This window comes from Leptonotus elevatus, chromosome 1, assembly GCF_054856555.1.
Source record: "Leptonotus elevatus isolate MCC_2025b chromosome 1, RoL_Lele_1.0, whole genome shotgun sequence".
Classification (NCBI taxonomy): Eukaryota; Metazoa; Chordata; class Actinopteri; order Syngnathiformes; family Syngnathidae; genus Leptonotus; species Leptonotus elevatus.
The window spans coordinates 54,474,901-54,494,982 of NC_141239.1; the positions used below are offsets into that span (position 1 = coordinate 54,474,901).

Below are 20,082 nucleotides of genomic sequence, written 5' to 3' on the forward strand. Positions count from 1 at the left end.
GTTCTAAACCTGCATAACTAGCATTTAGTTTTATGTGGTTCAGTGAATTGTGCAAGTTGTGAGTTCAAGTAATCAAACAGTCTCAAAGGTTTTCTGTAATCTAAAATGTTCTTATACCATAAACACTTGAACACTTTTTTGTTGTTGTCATGATTGTCTCCTCATGCTTACCGGGATGTGCAGACTTGTGCAGGCCCATTATCACATTTGTTTAGTTTTACGTACCCTCTCAAAGATTTCATTTCCCCCCCGATTCAGTTACATATACAGGATGTCAAATTGGAAAAAGTTTTTAAATGATTTTTCTGGATCTCATACAAAAACGTGGTTAGACTTTTTCTATGCATTGTCCAGTTCTCAGCTAAAAGTTGTACGCTGATTAAGTTGACAACTATAAATATACTGTAGAATTGCAGTCAAAATGAAAATGTCAATCTAGTATAAAAAAACATCTCTGTCCACACCCATTGCATTTAAAAACCGAACAGCACTAAGTAGAGCGCAAGACCTCTGTCATATAGTGGAACAATCCTAAACATTAACTTTGAACATTCATGAGCTGCTGGAGAAAGGAATAATTGCAATTGATTATAATGTAATTATTTTGGCAGCAGCAGTATGTGGTCTGGTTCGACACTATGTGTAGTGTGCAACACAAAATGTCAACTGTATACATCTGAGCATATGTACTGTAATACTTGTGTGGCCGTGGCCTGAGTCTAAAAGCGAGTGCGAGTGCTCACCTTGAGCTGCTTCATCTGTGTTTGCAACTGTTTCACCTCTGTCTGAAACTGCTCCATCTCCTCACTGCTGTAGCTGCATTCCGATTCATATGTCTGATGACACAAACACATATTTACACACACAGATCCAAATAATTAAGGATGAGATGACTGCTTACGGGGGAGTGGAAGGCTGACGTGTCCATCAGACTGGCTGCTTCGTGACAGGAGAACATGAAGGGACCCGTCCCTAAACTGAGCTCCTCCAAGTTGTCCTGGAAAATGCTCCGTGTGGCCTCGACAAAGTCTAACAAAGTTCAGAGAGGGACTGTCAGGTAAGTTTTTTTCCCCCTAGGTGTAAACAAAATGCCTTGCATATGTAACTTCTACCTGAATAGTAAAATTGTGATGAACTGTGATCACGTATTCATTGTTAAAGCTCCTGTAACTCTTCCTGGGAACTTCCTCCCACATGCAAAAACATGCATGTTAACTTTTGTTGAAGACTCTCTGCCTTTGTCTCTACGGGTTTAGCCAGAAAACCTTCCTAGGATGGCGGCGCGCATAGACGCAGCGGCTTGGAGCTCCTACTTTTGCACTTTGGTGGTGGTGTTGTGTGTCATTTCACACAGTCTTTGCACGTTTCAGTACAGCAGAAACCAACTTTTACATCTGCACGAAGATTATCAACTGTCCGTGGAGTATCTGATCCCCCCGGAGATCGTCAGAATATCCCCGGGGACACCCGCCACAGCAGGCCGTAGGCTTTGTACGTTTCAGTACAGCAGAAACAAACTTTTACATCTGCACGGAGATTATCAACTGTCCGTGGAGTATCTGATCCTCCGGAGATTGTCAGAATAATCCCGGGGACACCTGCCGCAGAGGGCTGGAGGAGGAAGCGCTGTGAGCGGAGGCAGAAGAGAGGCAAGCGCGGGGGCGTGTGGGCCCAGTTAAAGGCTAGCCTCTTTAAACCACCACTGCCGACCATCTTCCTCTCCAATGCAAGGTTGAGCCGTCACAAGATGGATGCGATTAGACTGCAGATGGCTATGCGAAAGACTTTAAATCACTGTTTGTGTCTGATTTTCCTCCGCGTACTATGGTAAAAAGACCGGCGGTGGACTATGAATCTACATTAACAACTCCTGGTGCACGAACATCATGTCAATAGAGAAGCTGCGTAGTCCAGAGACAGAATTGTTACTGTTAAAGTGTCGTCCATTCTATCTCCCTCGTGAATTCTCGTGTGTTCTGCGCTGTTTACATTCCACCGGATGCTAATGCTAAGCTAGCGTTAGCACAAGTGAGCAGCAGCATCCACAACAGCCTGCTAGCACATCCAGACAGTGTCTTTATTGCAGCTGGGGACTTAAATCAAGTGGATTTAAAATCAGTGCTTCACAAATTCCATCGAAATGTGAATTGTGCTACCAGAGGAGATAGAATTTTGGACCAGGTGGCTACTAATGTAGCAGATGCATAGAGCCCAGGTCTATCCCCACCTGGGTCTGTCAGACCACCTCTCTCTTCTGTTACACCCGAGGTATACACCAAAGAGCAAGAGCACTGGGATAACAGTGAAAACATTGAGAACTTGGCCAGAGAACGCTGTTTCTACGCTTCAGGACTGTTTCCACCACACAGACTTGGATGTATTTAAAGAGCAGGACACCAACAATCGTGTCACACTGGACAATTACACCTCCGCTGTTCTGGATTACATTTGCTTCTGTGTGGACAATGTCACATGATGGAGATTGTTTCCTAATAATCCTGCATGGATGACACGGTGTAAAACAATTTATCCGAGCAAGGGACGTTGCATTTTACCCTGGAGACCAGGAGGCATACAGTGCTGCTAGGGCTAATCTTAGGAGGGGCATCAATACTGCCAAATATCACTACCGGAGGCGTATTGAGGCCAGGTTTAAAAAAACACCACAGACCCGAAACAAGTCTGTGAGGGCATTAGGGCCATCACGGACTACAAGAGGAAACCACCATCACCCTCAGCTGACAGTCCCACTCTGGCTGAGGACCTAAACCTCTTCTATGCCCGTTTTGACAGGGACAACACCGACCCTGTCCTGAGCCCCCCCACCCCCCCCCCCCCCTCCCATCGACCGACCCATCTCCAGTCCTGAGCATGCATGAAGTGAGATGTGCCTTCCGCAGCATTAACACCAGGAAGGCGGCTGGTCCAGATGGAGTTCTGGGCCGGGTGCTGAAAGACTGTGCTGTAGAGCTCGCAGATGTCTTCACCTCTATCTACAACATCTTGCTGTCCTGCCCGCTTGTCCCTGCCTGCTTTAAAGCAGCTACAGTTGTTCCTCTTCCAAAACAGTTCAACGTCACATGTCTTAATGACTACAGACCAGTGGCTCTCACCTCCATCCCCGCTAAATGCCTGGAGAGACTGGTCATCAAACACATTAAAGCTGCCCTACCGCCATCACTGGATGCATACAGAGCGAACCGGTCAACTGAGGACGCCATTGCCACGGTGCTGCACATACTCTTAGAGCACCTGGAGCATAAAAACAACTATGCACGGCTCCCTCTTTGTGGACTACAGCTTGGCCGTTAACACCATCCGGCCATTCAAACTCCGGTCCAAGCTCCACCAAATGGGACTCAACCCCACCTTGTGCAATTGGACTTTTTAACCAACCACACGCGTCAGAGTGGGCAAACACACCTCCTCCACCCTTGTCATCAATACCGGGGCCCCTCAAGGGTGTATTCTGAGCCCTCTGCTCCATACCCTGTACACTCATGACTGCTCTGACTTCTCTCCGTCCAACCTCATCATCAAGTTTGCCAATGACACCACCGTGCTCGAACTCAATTCCAACAACGACAAGACAAACTATCGGAGAGAGGTGCAATATCGGGAGTCATGGTGCCACAACAACAACTTGGCTCTCAACACCAAAAAGACCAAGGAGATTGTGGTGGATTTTCGTAGGAAAAAAAAACAAATCAACCATCAACCTCTCTCTATAGGCAACGATGTGGTGGAGAGGGTGAGAAGCTTCAAATTCCTGGGGGTAACAGTGACTGTGGACCTGTCCTGGGGTGATCACATTTCTAGAGCGGTGGGCAAGGCACAACAACGCCTCTACTATTTGAGGAAGCTGAGGAGCGCTCACATTCCCAGATCTCTGATGGTGAACTTTTACAACTGTGCCATCAGAAGCGTTCTAACATATGGATTCTTAGTGTGGTTCTCCAGCTGCACTCAGGCTGACCAGCAGGCTCTCCAGCGGGTGGTGAAAGCTGCTGGGAGAATCATTGGAACGACTCCCTGAGATCAGCACCATCTACTCCACTCGCTGTTTGAGTAGAGTGCAGAACATCCTACGGGACCGGCTCACCACCTTTTCCACCTGCTGCCCTCAGGGAGAATGTACAGGTCCATACAGGCCAGAACATCAAGACTGGCCAACAGTCTGTATCCACAGGCTGTGAGGTTACTGAACTCTGCTCCTCTTCCCTCTCTGCCTCCCCTTTATGGACAATAATAACATCCAACAACAACAATAACTTTGAACCGGTTTGCATTGTTACAGAATGTCACTACTCCCTTTTTCCATTTATCCTTCTTACTCAACGTTTGACGACCATAATAAATGATCCGGTTTTGCACTGAGGCACAATGTCATCTCAGTTATCTGAATATTTCTGCTCTGCACTTTATTAATGACAAGACCTTAAGTTGTCTTTGTTGTACTATGTCTTATACTGTGTCGAATGTTTACACTGGGCTATTTTATGGGTATTTATTTTGTGGGATTTTGCACTTTACCAACTCTGCTGTATGGCTGCTCCAAACGAAGTTTCGTTGTTCCGTTGTGACAATGACAATAAATATTCTGAATCTGAATCTTTCTTCTTTTTTTTCTTTTCTTAGAATAACAACCCCCCCCTCCCCCCCACCACCACCACCACCACCAACCCCCTCCGCCTGGAAAAAATTATATATAAAAATCGTACATGGCCCTAATACGCAGTCGTACAATAAATACTCCATTTACAAAGAATCCAGAATTTTCTCTCATATATTTCATGGTCAGGCTTTATAGGGTTAAAATTCAACACATTTTTGGGGGAGAAAACTGCAGACACAGAGCAGGCTTGTGGTTCCACGTGACATCGCGCACGAGTGCCACAACCAGTAAGTGACACACAGTCATCACACTGAGGCTGCGATTTGACAGCGTTTCAACACAGATCTGTCACTTGCACTTGACACAACGTGAAGCATCTATCTGTTTGCCCGTGTGCGTGTTTTTCAGGCCTTTACCTCCATAGGCCACGGTGCCTTGCGGGTCTGTTGTCAGGCTCTGTCGTAACTTCTGTCTTTTCTCATCTGTGACATCCAAGCCGAGAAAGGACAGAGCCTGCGAGTGATGAACTGAATTAGCATACACGCACTCACGGCAACCGCTACACCTGTCCAGCTTGAGATGCTTAGCAATATGTACCAAGAAGTTGAAAGAAGACATATACATTTAACACAAAAAACAGCAAACAGCACAGCAGTCTTCAGAACGATGTAATAATTTCAACACATTGGTCAGAGTAGGTCAGTAAATCCAGCCTCTAAGCATGGCTGATAAGTATTAGCTGCATTGGGTTTTTGATTCATGTACTTTACAGTTGGATGTCATTATCCAACACTGATTGCAGGCTGTATGTTTAGCTCTATTTTATACATTTGGCTAAATTATATCACCTATTTCAAGATACCATGAACTGATATACACAAAACGGGAACAAATAGCCCATAGGGCTGAGTCAGACAGTCACACGAGGTAGAAAGCGGAGAGATGTGATGTTTGAAGGCAAGGGCGAGAGTCAGGAGCCGTGCAATAAAGTGCTGAGAGAGGATGGTAAAAAGTCAAATGAAGAGGGTCAGTGTAAAAGAGCAGGCAGAGTCAGATTGCAAGGCAGATCAATAATTAGATGAGAAGAGAGCCTGGGGCTGGCTGAGGGTACAAGAGTGCAAAACAGGAAAAAGAAGCTGCAAGCAACTTGATCAGAATGAGAGAAATTCCCACTGTACAATTAATTGAATACATGAAATGAGATGAACGGAAACATCAAAGGTCTTTATAGTTTGCTCACACACGTGATCACAAAGTGGTGAACCTTGCCCCTTAATTGCTTGTGAACAACGATCATATTGAACGTTTTGATTCAATGAACTGCTTCTGTACTCCCCCAGTAACGGCAGCGTCATGCCGAGTGGCTGCTGACTTGAGCTGGTGGCTTAGAGTTTTGACAATGCAATGGAATCTGTGGTGTTTTAACTTACGGGTACAGATAAATGCATAGTGACAATAATGACAGCAAGTTTACTTGCTGTCTGCTGGAATGACTTAAGTTACTGTATGACATATTAGCTGAAAGATTTGCTACAGTTATCCAAGTACTGGAAAAGCGTTAAAAGGATCCATATCTGCAGCAAGCAGCACCGAGCAGAGAAAGAGCGTTGACTTCCGCTGACTCTTGCATTAGATGTGATTGTGAAATGGACTCGGTGAATGTTAACTTTACATCTCCTTTGTAGTTCGTGCCACTGGGAAATGTGTTGCAACTCAAAGCTGAGTTGAATCGTTGAACACAGCGAGCGGCACACCCCATTTTTGGCTCGAGGAGCTGTCTACTCGTCTTTTAAAAGTAAACACTTTGACGCCATTTGCATCCTGAAAACATCTTCAAACGTTTGAATGTAACTATTACAAAACCCCAAGTTATCACACATTTAAGTTAACGAAGGAGCTTATTTTTACATTAGATGGCATCCCAGTAGCTTTGAACATACAATATTGGCAACAGAGACTATTACACCACCTGACCTTTCCAATGGAACTGTTTAATGCGTTGCCATGCGTATGGTCCATTTATGCTTTTATTGTCTTTACACTTGCTCGTTGTTAAATTTAGGTACATGTCTTGCTTGAGCACAAGTAGCCACCGCACGACGCTGGGAGCAGTGGCTCATTTGCATGGGACAGATGTGCATCCCCAAAAATGTTAGGTTTCGAGAGGGCTGTTAAAACATGGTGTATACTGTATTTTTGATTATTGGATTCTTAATTCTACCTAGGAACTAGTGCTGGGTTAAACATTTTTTTGAATAATCGATATAGAATCGATTTTCCTTTTTGAGCCCAATATCAATTCATAAAACCATGAATCAATTATTTAAATATCTTCTTTTTTTTTTCTTACTGTTTTCTGAATTATACTGTTCACATACATTTTAAAGTATTTTCTAAAATTTATGAAAAACCTGACTTATTGCACTTTAAGACAATTCAGAATATTTTAAGTTTATATTTACAATTATTAGATTAGAATTATGAAAATATTTTCATCTCATCCTTGCTGATGTCAATGTTTGTGTAACACTTAACTGATTGTAACGTGTTATTTTCATTAATAAACTAAATAATTACTTCCTCCACAAAAATTCCTTTGGAACTTAATATTTGTGGAGTTTTTATCATGTCCTTGACATGGCATGCATTGTGCCGTTTAAAAGGGTCATGTTAAAACTTTTTCTATATCATGCATGCTCCACCAATGCCCAGATGAGTACGAAGAGCCCTGACTGTTTTACGCTGACTGCACCTATCAGCTTTTATCTTCTCTTTATAGAAGATGTTGCGGACCCTCACACTCTACAGTTTAATTGGGGAGGGGAGGGGCGGAGTTTTTCTTACCTTATTTGAAGACATGTCTTCGTTTGTCAACTGTGGTTGTCGCTTTAAGATCGTGCACGTACTCGCACGTACACCATAAACGAGCCTGACAAAGATGCTGCAATTACGCTTTGGGCCAGAGGTGGCAGTCGCGAGTAAAAAAGTGACAAACCGCACGAAGATCCTTTAAGAAGACTTGATGTTCCATAATTAATCAATATCGGATTGAACTGAAGTGAATTGAATCAAATCAGGTAAATCGAATCGAACAGAACTCTTGTGAATCAAAATTGAATCGATTGAAGAAATTAGAATCGATACCCAGCCCTACTAGGAACTGCTTTAAATTGTGGAAAAAAAAGCAACAGCAGCAAAAAATTTTTTTTATCTGATCGGACTCACCAAATCCAATTTGTCTGATTTGAGCCGAATGTAGGGGTCTAGTGTGATCTTAGGTTTGGTTCCTGTGGGTGACCTCTGACTGGTTGAATCTAGAGAAAAATAGAAAACAAATAATTGAATGGCTGGAAGACTATTATGGCATAGTTTGTGAGCTGATCAGACAACAACAGAGAGGGTATATCACTCCATAATCTGGACTAATAGAGTGGATGAACCTGATATTGTCTCTGGATTTTGTGCAAGTGGGTAGTTGCAGTGATAATAGTGTGAAGGGGGTCGGATGAAAAAAAAACATGATTAAAAAGAGTGGGGTAGTGGAAAGATGAGTGATTATGTGGATGGGATCAAGGGAACACTGTGAAAAACAGGAGAGCAGACAGCCAGTGTCTAATACTAATTTGATGAGCTTCCCTGTCCCAGATTTGTGAGTCTGCTTGTTATGGAAATGCCACTGTTACTGCCATTGCTGTGTGCGTGTGTGTTTATAAAAGCGCTCAGTGTTGCCGGGAGTATCCTGATAGCAGCGAAAACCTGCCTCCCTTTCCTCTTCCCATCCAAAGGATTTAAACAGTCCCACCCCTAACCGATAGTGATGACTGACAGAGTCGTTGCCGTGACAACAGTCTGTGCATTAAATCCTGCTTGCACGCACACAAACTCAAACAGTCGTCCATATGATCCACGTGACTTTTCTGTCATTTCTTTCATTAGAGTGAACAACCACAAAGGGACATTTATTCCTATACGAATATTTAGCTTTTTGTTTTGTTTTTGTTTTACATTTGAAAAATCTCTGGACAAATTCATTTGTGTTAATGACTCATCTTAACTGCCCCCAGTTGAAAGAGTTGCGTGCATATAGGGCTTTACCTGTCGGCACATGCCTGTTTATCTTCCTAACAGGATTGCACACCACTGATGAGCTGTTGCCCTGCTGTGTTGCAGGATGGGCGACAAAGACAAAGCCTGGCCGAGAGATCAGCTTAAAGAGAGTACAGCACTTGAATAAAACACTCTGATAGTTAGAATCATAAAACAGTCTGCACTAAACCAGGGCAAAAAATATGGAGCTTATTTTTCTCCTTCACGTGTATCTTGGCACCCACCTCTTTGCAAACTACTGACATCTGTCACAGCTAGCAACTGGCTTAACCAATAAGAGCCCGAAAGGGAGCTAAGGGGGTCAGACCACCTAGAAAATAACCTTGACTGTGTTAATCCTGGTCAATAGGATTGGGATGTTTGGGTGCTGGGACCCACGTGTGACCCTTAACATTGGAGCTATTTGTCTGCTTGGCTGTCGTGATGGCAAAATACAAAGGTATTACCCATATGAGGTCCACTCCATTTGCTATATAACTCTGGAAAACCCGTTGGACAATTTTAGCGGCTATAATGGTTATGTAGTTGAAAATGTCAGCGGTTAGCATATGCAACTGTTTCTTTACATTTATGCTTAAATTATGAGTTGAATTATTACTCATTTAACATTTCACTTGGTTTAAGAAACCCCGACGTTGAAACGACCTTTAAAGATGTCAACTGTTTTATGGTTTGGTAATTTCATGAAGTTTGTCACTGGAAGATGTCAACTGTTTTATGGTTTGGTAATTTCATGAGGTTTGTCCCTGGAACTCCAGATGCCAATCACTTGCACTAACCTATATGCAGGTCAAACTCAGGTCACATAGTGCGAGGGTGCGGGTGAAGTGGCATTGATCTTGTCCTCCACAACTAATGCCAAATCTTTATGTTCCCCCTTTTTCAATTTAGTGATCTTCATCTAAAGCATAGGTGTCAAACTCCGGTCCTGGAGGGCCGCAGTCTTGTAGGTTTTGGAGGTTTCCCTCTTCCAACACAAGCTAATTCCAATCAGCAGGATCGTTATGCAGAGCTTGCTGATGAGCTGATCATATATCAGCTGTGTTGGAGAACGGAAACATCCAAAACCTGCAGGTTTTGGATGTTTCAAAGTTCAAAGTTTCAAAGTTCAAAGTTGATGTTTCGCAGCCCTCCAGGACCGGAGTTTGACACCTATAATTTAAAGAAGTCGCAACTTGTTTGGTCTTGCTCCCTTATGAAGCTGTTTAAAAGTGACCAATAACTATATGATATAGAAAATGAATTTAGTGTCCAATATAGTAAATATCCCTCCTAAGTTTTTTTTGGGGGGGGATTTTTGTACTGAGGTACCCAAAGAAACAAACCGTATGTGAACAAATTATGCCTGGGCCACTCAAATAAAAACGTTAAAGGGTAAAACAAAAAAAAAAAAGTTTCTTCAAAAAGTCAAAGGTCCATTTATTGATGTTGGTCAGGCCACAAGCAATGATATTATAATATTGAAAACACGATCAACTTCCAGTAGATCCAAGATATAATTAAGTTTTTACATTATCCATCCATCCATCCATTTTCTTAACCGCTTTTTCCTCACAAGGGTCGCAGGGTGCTGGAGCCTATCCCAGCTGGCTTCGGGCAGTAGGCGGGGTACACCCTGAACTGGTTGCCAGACAATCACAGTTTTTACATTAATTAAACTAAATGGTAAACTATGTAATAAAAAAAGAGGTCAATAAATAGTTAACTAAATCAAATTATAAACAAATGTATCAGGAGGGATTCAAAACACTTTTCGGTAACATCTAAGCACAAGTCCACAAGAAGAAAATGATTTCATTATCAGTATACAATATTATCAGTGCTGATTACCATGGTCCATTTTCCTTATTGCAGTGAACTTGACTAATGCCATTTTCATGGAATCTCGGCTTGTACAGCTGGCAAAGTGTCGATCTTTTTCGAGAATGAAAGTGAAAGAAACAAACTGAACTCGCAGCAGTGAACTCTGAGTGACCCGCTAAGAGGCTGCGCAGTGGAGATATTCGACTCTGTTCCTCGTTCAGGTACGTGGGGCTTGTCTTCACATCAGTGTGTCACCACAAAACCACTTGAGGGCCGGAGTCCGAGGAAGGATGGTACAAATTTACTAAGGCAGATATGCGGGGTAGAAAACTATTCCTATCTCTTTGTGTGTATGTGTGTGGTTTTATAAGAGAGGAATAGCCAAGGATTAATTGTTAAGTGAACATACAGTTAACATGGTACTTGGCGGATTACTGGCGACACTTAATCGATGCACTTTCACTTAACTTAAATTTCACTAACATCACATAAAACACTGTGTTAACATATTCTAATGCAACAGGTAGTAGCTAATGCTAACAAGGCATTACGCAAACAAACTACTGTAATTTCCCAACTATTGACCTAAACTGAATAGAAGAACAAAATTTAAGAAATTATTTACACATATTTACACCGAAAGATTACAAAAACAACTTTTAATTAACACGCATACTTCAAAAGAAGCCTTTTGTTTGTACTCATGCATTTTACAGTAACCCAGTTGTTGATATACCCGATCAAAAATTTACAGTAAGAATTATGCAACGTAATTTGATTGATTGGGTTTTCATATGTTAAATTCCCTTACCTTGCTAACAGCTTTGTCTTCCATTATTTTTTACAGCGCAACAAAAATGGACCGTAGTGGCTTGAGTGGATTTGTCACAAAATAGCTAAGTACAACAAGGAATTGACCGTAAATAAAAATAAACATATCCTACCCAAAGTCATGTTTTGTATAAAAGTGAGTTTCCCAGACGATCAAAAGTATTTACCAAATGAAGTCTCGCCTATGCTCAGACACACTCAGTAAACATCAGAAATTGTTAGCACAAATGCAAACATTTTTGTTCGAGGTCATGTGGAAGGGTTGGTCTCATAATTGTTTTTTCCAACAATGAATCTCAACCTCTCCACCTACAGCTCTGCTTCCTGTAGTGGCTTCAGTTCCGTTGTCTCTAAGTCAGTGCTTCTCAATTATTTTTCTTACAGAAGAAGAATATATTTTGCGGCTCTCCAACTCTCCGTTGCGACTATAAATAGTATAATTTGTTGTAAGTACACCTCTGCAGATGAGCTAATACTCGTTACGCACTCTCTCACAATGAGTGCCACTGCCAACTACTGTAGTGGATGTGCAATTACACTTTATTCTAATAGGGACAACAAAAAACTTCCCTTAGGTCACACTCGCCTTCTCCCGGCATTGTTTAGTAAACTTTTCTGTACTTTAATGACTGCCAGAAGTTTAAAGTTTGGTATATTTGGGTGAATAGTTGTTTTGAAATGTCACTCCACAGTAGATCAGCTCTCCAAGGGGGGCATAATGTGTATTGAGACCTGAAATGTGGATATCCGGCGGACAGACGTCAGGAGAAGGTGAGGACACTGGGGCAGGCTCCTCTGCACAGATCTACAAAAACACGCAAATACAAAAAGTATCAACATAAAAAAATAAAATTCAACTGAAAAGAAGTAAATACCAACTGGCCTTAAGATTTTGTTTTGTGGCACTGTAGACTAAAACTAACTCAATTAGCATTAGCATTGTATTGCAGCAGTGAACACAATGGTGTGAAGACTACAAATTCAATTAAGCCCCTGAAAAATATCTGTCATCCAATACTACATATAGATACAGAAAATTGGTGTTTTCTTGTGTGAAATAACTGAAATGTGTTACTTAAGTAAAAAACAAACAATGTTTTATGTTTTTGACTTCATATAAAATGTTTGCCTTACAACTAAACAAATGTATATAATGAGCTGTAAAATGGGAAGTTGAGAAATGTGAACTGACCTCAGGTGATCGGATGTGGACTTTTAAGCGTCCAGAGTTGAAAGTGTTGCCTGCTGCCCGCTGAACACCATTGTGAAGAGATGTACTGCTTTGGAAAAGTCCTTTACCTGGGATGAAAGCAATCTCCGCTGCACTTTCTTGACTAGGAATAGAACAGATACATAAATTGCTCATACATTACCATATGTGCAATGAATTAGGTGGTGAGGTGTCATAAAATTAAAATGTGCATGCCGAAGTCCACCCACCTGCATTTGGCTTTGTTCAGCATACTTTTGGCCTCCTCATGGGTAACACCTATCAAGGACTCCTTGTTAATGGCGATGAGCTGATCTCCTGGCCTTAGACGTCCATCCTGCGCAACCAGACAAAAAGGCAATGCCTTAAATCTGGCAGGTGGAAGGATCAAACACAGACCTCAATTTCCTTCCTTAATTTTAAAGTCACCTGTCTTTCACATAATACACAATATAATATGAATATCCATGGACCAACCAAAAACTTGAATTATGTTGACACTAGGTTGGTGTTGATGTTACCTTTAAGAGTTGTGTGCTATGCTTACAAACTTTGCCACACACATAAATGATCAATGACAGAAAAATGTAATTGAAGACACGTGGAAATGTTTTTCAAGGAAAATGCTGAATTTTAAACAGGACTAAAATTCAAAATCAGTGCTGGTTGCTGTTGCGCGGAGCCCAGCATCATACTGTACATATTGACAGATTCAAAAGATGCTCAATAAAAACTGAGTGTGCTCATGCAGCTTTGAATCATTGTACCTACTCTCTAACATATAGTTGTCTGTACAATTCTTCATCTTTTATATGGATTTGGAAAATGATAGGCACTAACAAAAAAAACACAGCCAAAACAAGTGGCCTAGTCATCCCAGTGAAAATGTTTCTGTGGAGAGAGATTATTTGTATCTATTTGGTGGCAACAGTGCAATTGTCATGATTTGAGCTGTCAGGCTGCGCTCAGTTGTTGTTTGTTGCTGTGTTGCAGCCAATTGACCACATGGGGCGCCAACGCGACTCACACAGCTGTTTTCATTCATGTAATCAGTTGGCTTATTTAAGGCCCCGTCCACACGAAAGCCAGTTTAAATGTATCCTCACAAGTTTCTTACCGTTTAGGCCGTTCGGCCACACGATGGCGCAGTTTCGGAGCTTGAAAGCGATCACTTTTGAAAGCGGGCTCCAGAGTGGAAATATTTGAAAACGCGCCCCGTCCAACTAAGTACCACTTGCCAGCCACCGACGCCCAAGCCTAGCCTAGATTGTTCCTCAACTTCGATTCTCGTCTCGCCTTATACTACGATCTTGCCTTGCCCTTGTAAGTTTCTAGCCTTATGATTCTTGGTATTCGGCCTCGTGCCCTTATGTGTAAACACGCTAGTTATTCTCCTTGCCATTTTGGTGCAAACACTTTTTTGTTAAAGTTATTTCCGCGTTGTTGCGTGCGCTTTTGGTTACCGTTTTTTCTCTCCTTGCTTTGCAAGCGATTTCTGTTTGGATTTTCTGTTGTGTCTTTTTGTATCCAATACATTTTTGTACACTGCTCTGTTGTCTGCGTTTTCTGGGACCCACACCAGAATCATAACAGCAATGTACCTAAGTAGAATATTAATTATGATTTATCAAAAAATTTGCATACATTTTGTATCAAACATTATAGGGAACTACTCAAATAATATCTGATATTTTCCTAGCCTCAGTTGATGATATACAATTGTGCAGGACAACAAAAAGAGCAACAACCCATCCCCGTCAAAAAGCAAACAAAAACAAACAAAAAAACACACAACGCAAAACCGTTCTTTAGATGCAGAATGCTTGTAGCGACCAAAAAGCACGTGAAGGTTCCTGCATTCTGTCTACTTTGCGTTCCTTTATTTGCTTGTCATATTTCCCACAGTGGGTAAATTGAGTGGGTGCCAGAGAGGCATGGAGGATGGGATTTGAAAAGTGGAAGGAGCTGCGGCAGTGGTATGTGCAAATCTTGTAAGAATGAGTGGGTGGCCTACTGAAACGACCCCCCCCCCAAAAAAAACCCCTCCAAAACAAAAACAAACATCATTTGAGTCAGCTTGCAATAAAGTACCTTAAGACTAAGGAAAGTTCTCTCATTCAACAAGATGGTGATTTGTACATATTTTGCAAAGTCATGAGCTATCATAAAAAAATGTAGCCGCAAGGGGGCACAAGCCAGTGTCTTCTTGTGTCAGGAAGGGCATCCGACGTAAAAACTTTGGCCAAATCAAACATTCGAATCAAATATATGACTTCCATACCGAATCGGTCGAGGCCCGGGTTAACAACGACCGCCATCGGTGCTGTTGACCTACAGGGTGCCGGTGGAAACTGGACTACTGTTGGTCGAAGAAGGAGAGGAGGAAGGTGTGTTCGTTGGAAGAAATAGAAGAGGAACACCAAGAGTCTAGGACTGAGAGTGGGGACTTTGAATGTTGGAGCTACGACAGGAAAAGGTAGAGAGCTGGTTGACATGATGCAGAGGAGGAAGGTGGACTTATTGTGTGTTCAGGAGACCAGGTGGAAAGGGATCAAAGCTAGAAGTTTAGGAGCACGGTTCAAGTTATTCTATCATGGTGTAGATAGGAAGAGAAGTGGAGTAGGAGTTATCGTGAAAGAGGAGTTTGTTAGGAACGTCCTAGAGGTAAAAAGAGTGTCAGATAGAGTGATGAGCCTGAAGCTAGGAATCGAAGGTGTGATGATCAATGTTGTTAGTGGGTGTGCGCCACAGGTAGGATGTGAGCTGGAGGAGAAGGAAAACTTTTGGTTGGACCTTGATGAAATGATGCTGAGCATCCCTAGAAGTAAGAGAGTTGTCATTGGTGCAGACTTCAATGGTGCAGGAAACAGAGGTGATGAGGAGGTGATGGGCAAGTTTGGTATCCAGGAGAGAGAAACGCAGAAGGACAGATGGTGGTTGACTTTGCAAAAAGAATGGAAATGGCTGTTGTGAATACTTTCTTCCAGAAGAGGCAGGAAAATAGGGTGACCTACAAGAGTGGAGATAGGAGTTCACAGGTAGAATACATCTTGTGTAGACTGTGTAATCTGAAGCAGATCAGCGACTACAAAGTAGTGGTAGGTGAGAGTGTAGCCAGACAGCATAGGGTGGTAGTGTGTAGGATGACTTTGGTGGAGAGGAAGACAAAGACGGCAAAGGCAGAGCAGAGGACGAAATGGTGGAAGCTGAAAAAGGAAGAGTGTTGTATGACTTTCAGGATGGTCAGGAGGTGCTTCCAAATGACTGGACAACTACAGCAAATGTAGGACAGTCCTTGGGGTGTCATCTGGAAGAAAAGGAGATAAGGAGACTTGGTGGTGGAATGAGGAGGTGCAGAAGTGGATCCAGAGAAAGAGGTTAACTAAGAAGAAGTGGGACACTGAAAGGACTGAAGAAAGTAGACAGGAGTACAGGGAAATGCAGCGTACGGTGAAAGTAGGCCAAACAAGGGGTTTACGATGACTTGTATACTAGGTTGGATAGTAAGGAGGGAGAGACTGATCTATACAGGTTGGCAAGAAAAAGAGACAGAGACGGGAAAGATGTGCAACAGGTTAGGGTAATAAAGGATAGGGATGGAAGTGTGTTGACATATGCCAGTAGTGTGATGGAAAGATAGAAAAAGTACTTTGAAGAGTTGATGAATGAGGACAATGAGAGAGAACGAAGAGTAGAAGAGGTGACTGTTGTGGACCAGGAAGTAGCAAAGATTAGTAAGGATGAAGTGAGAAGGGCATTGAAGACGATGAAGTGTGGAAAGGCACTTGGTCCTGATGATATACCTGTGGAGGTATGGAAGTGTCAAGGAGAGGTAGCAGTAGAATTTCTGACTGGGTTGTTCAACAGGATCTTAGATAGTGAGAAGATGCCTGAGGAATGTAGGAGAAACGTGCTGGTGCCCATTTTCAAGAACAAGGGAGACATGCAGAGTTGTGGCAACTACAGAGGAATAAAGCTGATGAGCCACACAATGAAGCTATAGGAAAGAGTAGTTGAAGCTAGACTGAGGGCAGAGGTGAACATTTGTGAGCAGCAGTATGGATTTATACCAAAAAAAAGAGTACCACAGATGCAGTATTTGCTTTGAGAATGTTGATAGAGAAGTACAGAGAAGGTCAGAAGGAGTTGTATCTGGAGAAAGCTTATGACAGGGTGCCCAGAGAGGAACTGTGGTTTTGTATGAGGAAGTCTGGAGTAGCAGAGAAGTATGTTCAAGTTGTGCAGGACATGTATGAGGACTGTAAGACAGTGGTGAAGTGTGCTGTAGGTGTGACGGAAGAGTTCAAAGTGGAGGTGGGACGACATCAGGGATCAGCTCTGAGCCCCTTCTTGTTTGCTATGGCAATGGACAGGATGACAGATGATGTTAGAAAGGAATCTCCATGGACTATGATGTTTGCTGATGACATTGTGATCTGTATTGAGAGCAGGGAGCAGGTGGAGGAGAAGCTAGAGGTGTGGAGGTTTGCCCTGCAAAGGAGGGGAATGAAGGTTAGTTGTGGCAAGACAGAGTATCTGTCTGTGAATGGGAGGGACCCAAGTGGAAGAGTGAGGTTACAGTGAGAAGAGACCAAGAAGGTGGAGGAGTTTAAGTATTTAGGGTCAACAGTCCAGAGCAATGGAGAGTGTGGAAAATAAGTGATGAAGCGTGTGCAGGCAGGCCGGAACGGGTGGAGAAAAGTGTCAGGTGTGATGTGTGATAGAAGAGTTTCAGCTAAAATGAAAGGAAAGGTTTATAAAACTGTGGTGAGACCAGCAATGTTGTTTGGTGTGGAGACATTGTCACCGAGGAAAAGACAGGAGGCAGAGCTGGAGGTGGCAGAGATGAAGATGCTGAGGTTCTCTTTGGAAGTGGCCAGGATGGATAGAATCAGGAATGAGTACATCAGAGGGACAACACATGTTAGAGGCTTTTGAGATAGTCAGAGAGGCCAGACTGACATGGTTTGGACATGTCCAGAGGAGAGATAGTGAGTATATTGGCAGAAGGATGCTGAGTTTTCAATTGCCAGGCAGGAGGTCTAGAGGAAGACCAAAGAGGAGGTTTATGGATGTAGTTAAAGAGGACATGAAGGTAGTTGTTGTAAGAGCAGAAGATGCAGAGGACAGGGTTAGATGGAGGCAACTGATTCGCTGTGGCGATCCCTGAAGGGAAAAGGATTAAAAAAAAATCCCCCACGTTGTCAATCTCACTTTAAAATATCCATTACTTTGCAAATCTTTACTGCATGACTAATTTCTGTTCCATGTACAGCACTTTGCATACAACAATGCTTGTTTTAAAATGCTTTACAAATAAAGTTGAGTTGAAAAAGAGTGACACAATACTGAGACAGTCAAGCCATACTCCTAATCTCTTTACCGAGAAATTCTGTCAATAACGCTTATGAAGAGAATTTATAACAAATGTCAGCCTTGGCACACACTCACAGGAAAATAATAGAACCACTATTGCTAATCACTAGTGGTCCTACAAAATAAATACAGTTCATCAATATGCTTCTTTGAGTTCCCTAATCAAACCTAACATATTTCAGTTGAAAGTAATATCTGTGCACATTTCCCTGCTCCAACGTGTTGTGCCTTTAAGAGACTCTTAAGTTAATAAAAAAAAATAATAAAAAAAAATAAATAAAAAATAAATAAAAAGAGACTCTTGATTACGTCATTACTACACTCGTAGACATGCAACTTTTGGTCTTAGTGTTCAGTACGCGGAAGGAGCGGCCAAAGTGAGACGGCCCGCATCAAGATTCCATGTTAACTCGCTTGTTGTGCGTAATTGATGCTAAAGCCACAACATCATCACAACCTCATAACTATAATACCATCAACATTCAATAACGACGTGTTCTGTCATCATTGTGGTGATTAAAGACATTCAAACCAATCTCCAGATTCGCTGCAGTCTTTCTAACCGAAGACTTAGGCCAGATGAGTGTAGACCCAGCATACTTACAATAATATTCCACAATATCACACAAGATATTTGCAGATAATTTACTGAAACACGTATAAATTGTGAGTTTATGTAGAGTAGAACTATTGCAAATTACACGGGACGTCATCAGTAAGTGTAGGTCACGAATTTAAATGCACTGTGTCACCTTGATTTTCTGTAGGAAATGACCACATGACAAATATAATCCTGTTAGCTGCTTAAGATCTGATGAATATTTACAGTTCCATTCCATGGTGGCTCTCAGAATATTAAATACTGCTCGAATGTGTTTTGGCCTGCATGTTGTTTTGGTGTCAGGTTTCGTATATGAGCTCAGAGACCCGGAACGGACACAGCAGATCAAGTGTGAAGGTCAGCAGGAAAGCCTTGACTCTGCTTAAAGAATCACTCTGCTGCTGCTCCTCCATCTTGCACCCACAGAATTAGCAGATAACAATTACCAAGGTGTTATCATATTAGTACACTTTAAAGGCACACCATTGTTTTATTGTCATTAAGCTAAGTATATAAAGTGGTAGTTGTTGAACCTGTTAAAAGCAAACTGAATTTCAAATTTGATTTAATATCAAAATGTGTTTGTAGCTGCCAGTCTTATAATGTATGTAACTTTAGACAGCTAAACAAGATCAGTAGCATGCAACCTTAACTTGACTCAGCTGTGTTTTGTACTAATCTAAGGCCAAAGCTGCAAAGGTCTGCATTCGCAGTATTGTATTTTATTCTCTTCATCTCAGCTCTGCATTCATCCATTGAAGTCACTATTTGACAAGCGCTCCTTCTCAGTTGCATTGCATCCATCTCTATCTAGATGTCTTTACCCTTTTGTTTCCCCAGAAAAAAAACAAAAAAACAACAAGACAGTCTTTTACCCTTTTGATTCTCCAGTTAAAAAAAACAAAAAACATTCACCATTATAAAACCTTCATTTATTGCGTAGCCTAGGCAGTTGGGGTAGTTTTCAAGGAAAATGGAAGGATGCAAGAATGACTTCTGTTCTTTTTTTTTTTTTTTATTCTCACAAAACTGTTTTAGCATTTTTGTTTAGACACAGTGCAGTATTCAAATAGCTTCACTTGTCCTTCATTTTGTCTTTCCCCCAAAAATGGTTGAATATTTTTTCCCCTAAAAAAATTCTACACAACACACCCCAGAATAAAAAACTGCACAAGAAAAAAGTTGTTGAAAATGCATTTAAGATTAAAAAAAATGACACCAAATAAATCACATACAGAAGTATTCACAGCTTTTGCCACAGTGCTCAAAATTTATATTAGGTGCTTCCAGTGTCAACTGATTACCCTTGAGATTTTTCTAGAGCTTAATTGGACTCCACTTGTGATCAATCGAGTTGATTGAATGATTTGGAATTGCACACAGCCTTCTATGAAGCTTCTGAGGAAGGCGGCAGTCGTCGCCGAAACTAGTCAAGGTAAAGCACAACCTTTTTTTTGTCTTAAAAAAGAAAAAAACACAGCTCGATATAGATTTCTAGACAAGATTCATTTTTTTAGCCAAGCATGAAGTCGAACGAAA

General features: G+C 41.9%; 1 protein-coding gene across 1 annotated transcript in view; it reads right to left on the minus strand.

Annotated features, from left to right (window-relative positions):
- Positions 1-719: 719 nt before the first annotated feature.
- LOC147184663 (disks large homolog 1) overlaps positions 720-20,082 on the minus strand; it is a 47,127-nt gene continuing 27,764 nt past the window's right edge. Inside the window, exons 9-15 of the mRNA XM_086085477.1 lie at positions 12,797-12,903; positions 12,549-12,690; positions 12,089-12,161; positions 7,841-7,929; positions 5,032-5,128; positions 902-1,029; positions 720-836 (exon numbers count right to left, since the gene is read on the minus strand). Of these exons, the coding sequence (XP_085941603.1) occupies positions 720-836; positions 902-1,029; positions 5,032-5,128; positions 7,841-7,929; positions 12,089-12,161; positions 12,549-12,690; positions 12,797-12,903 (753 nt within the window). The remainder of the gene's footprint in view (positions 837-901; positions 1,030-5,031; positions 5,129-7,840; positions 7,930-12,088; positions 12,162-12,548; positions 12,691-12,796; positions 12,904-20,082) is intronic.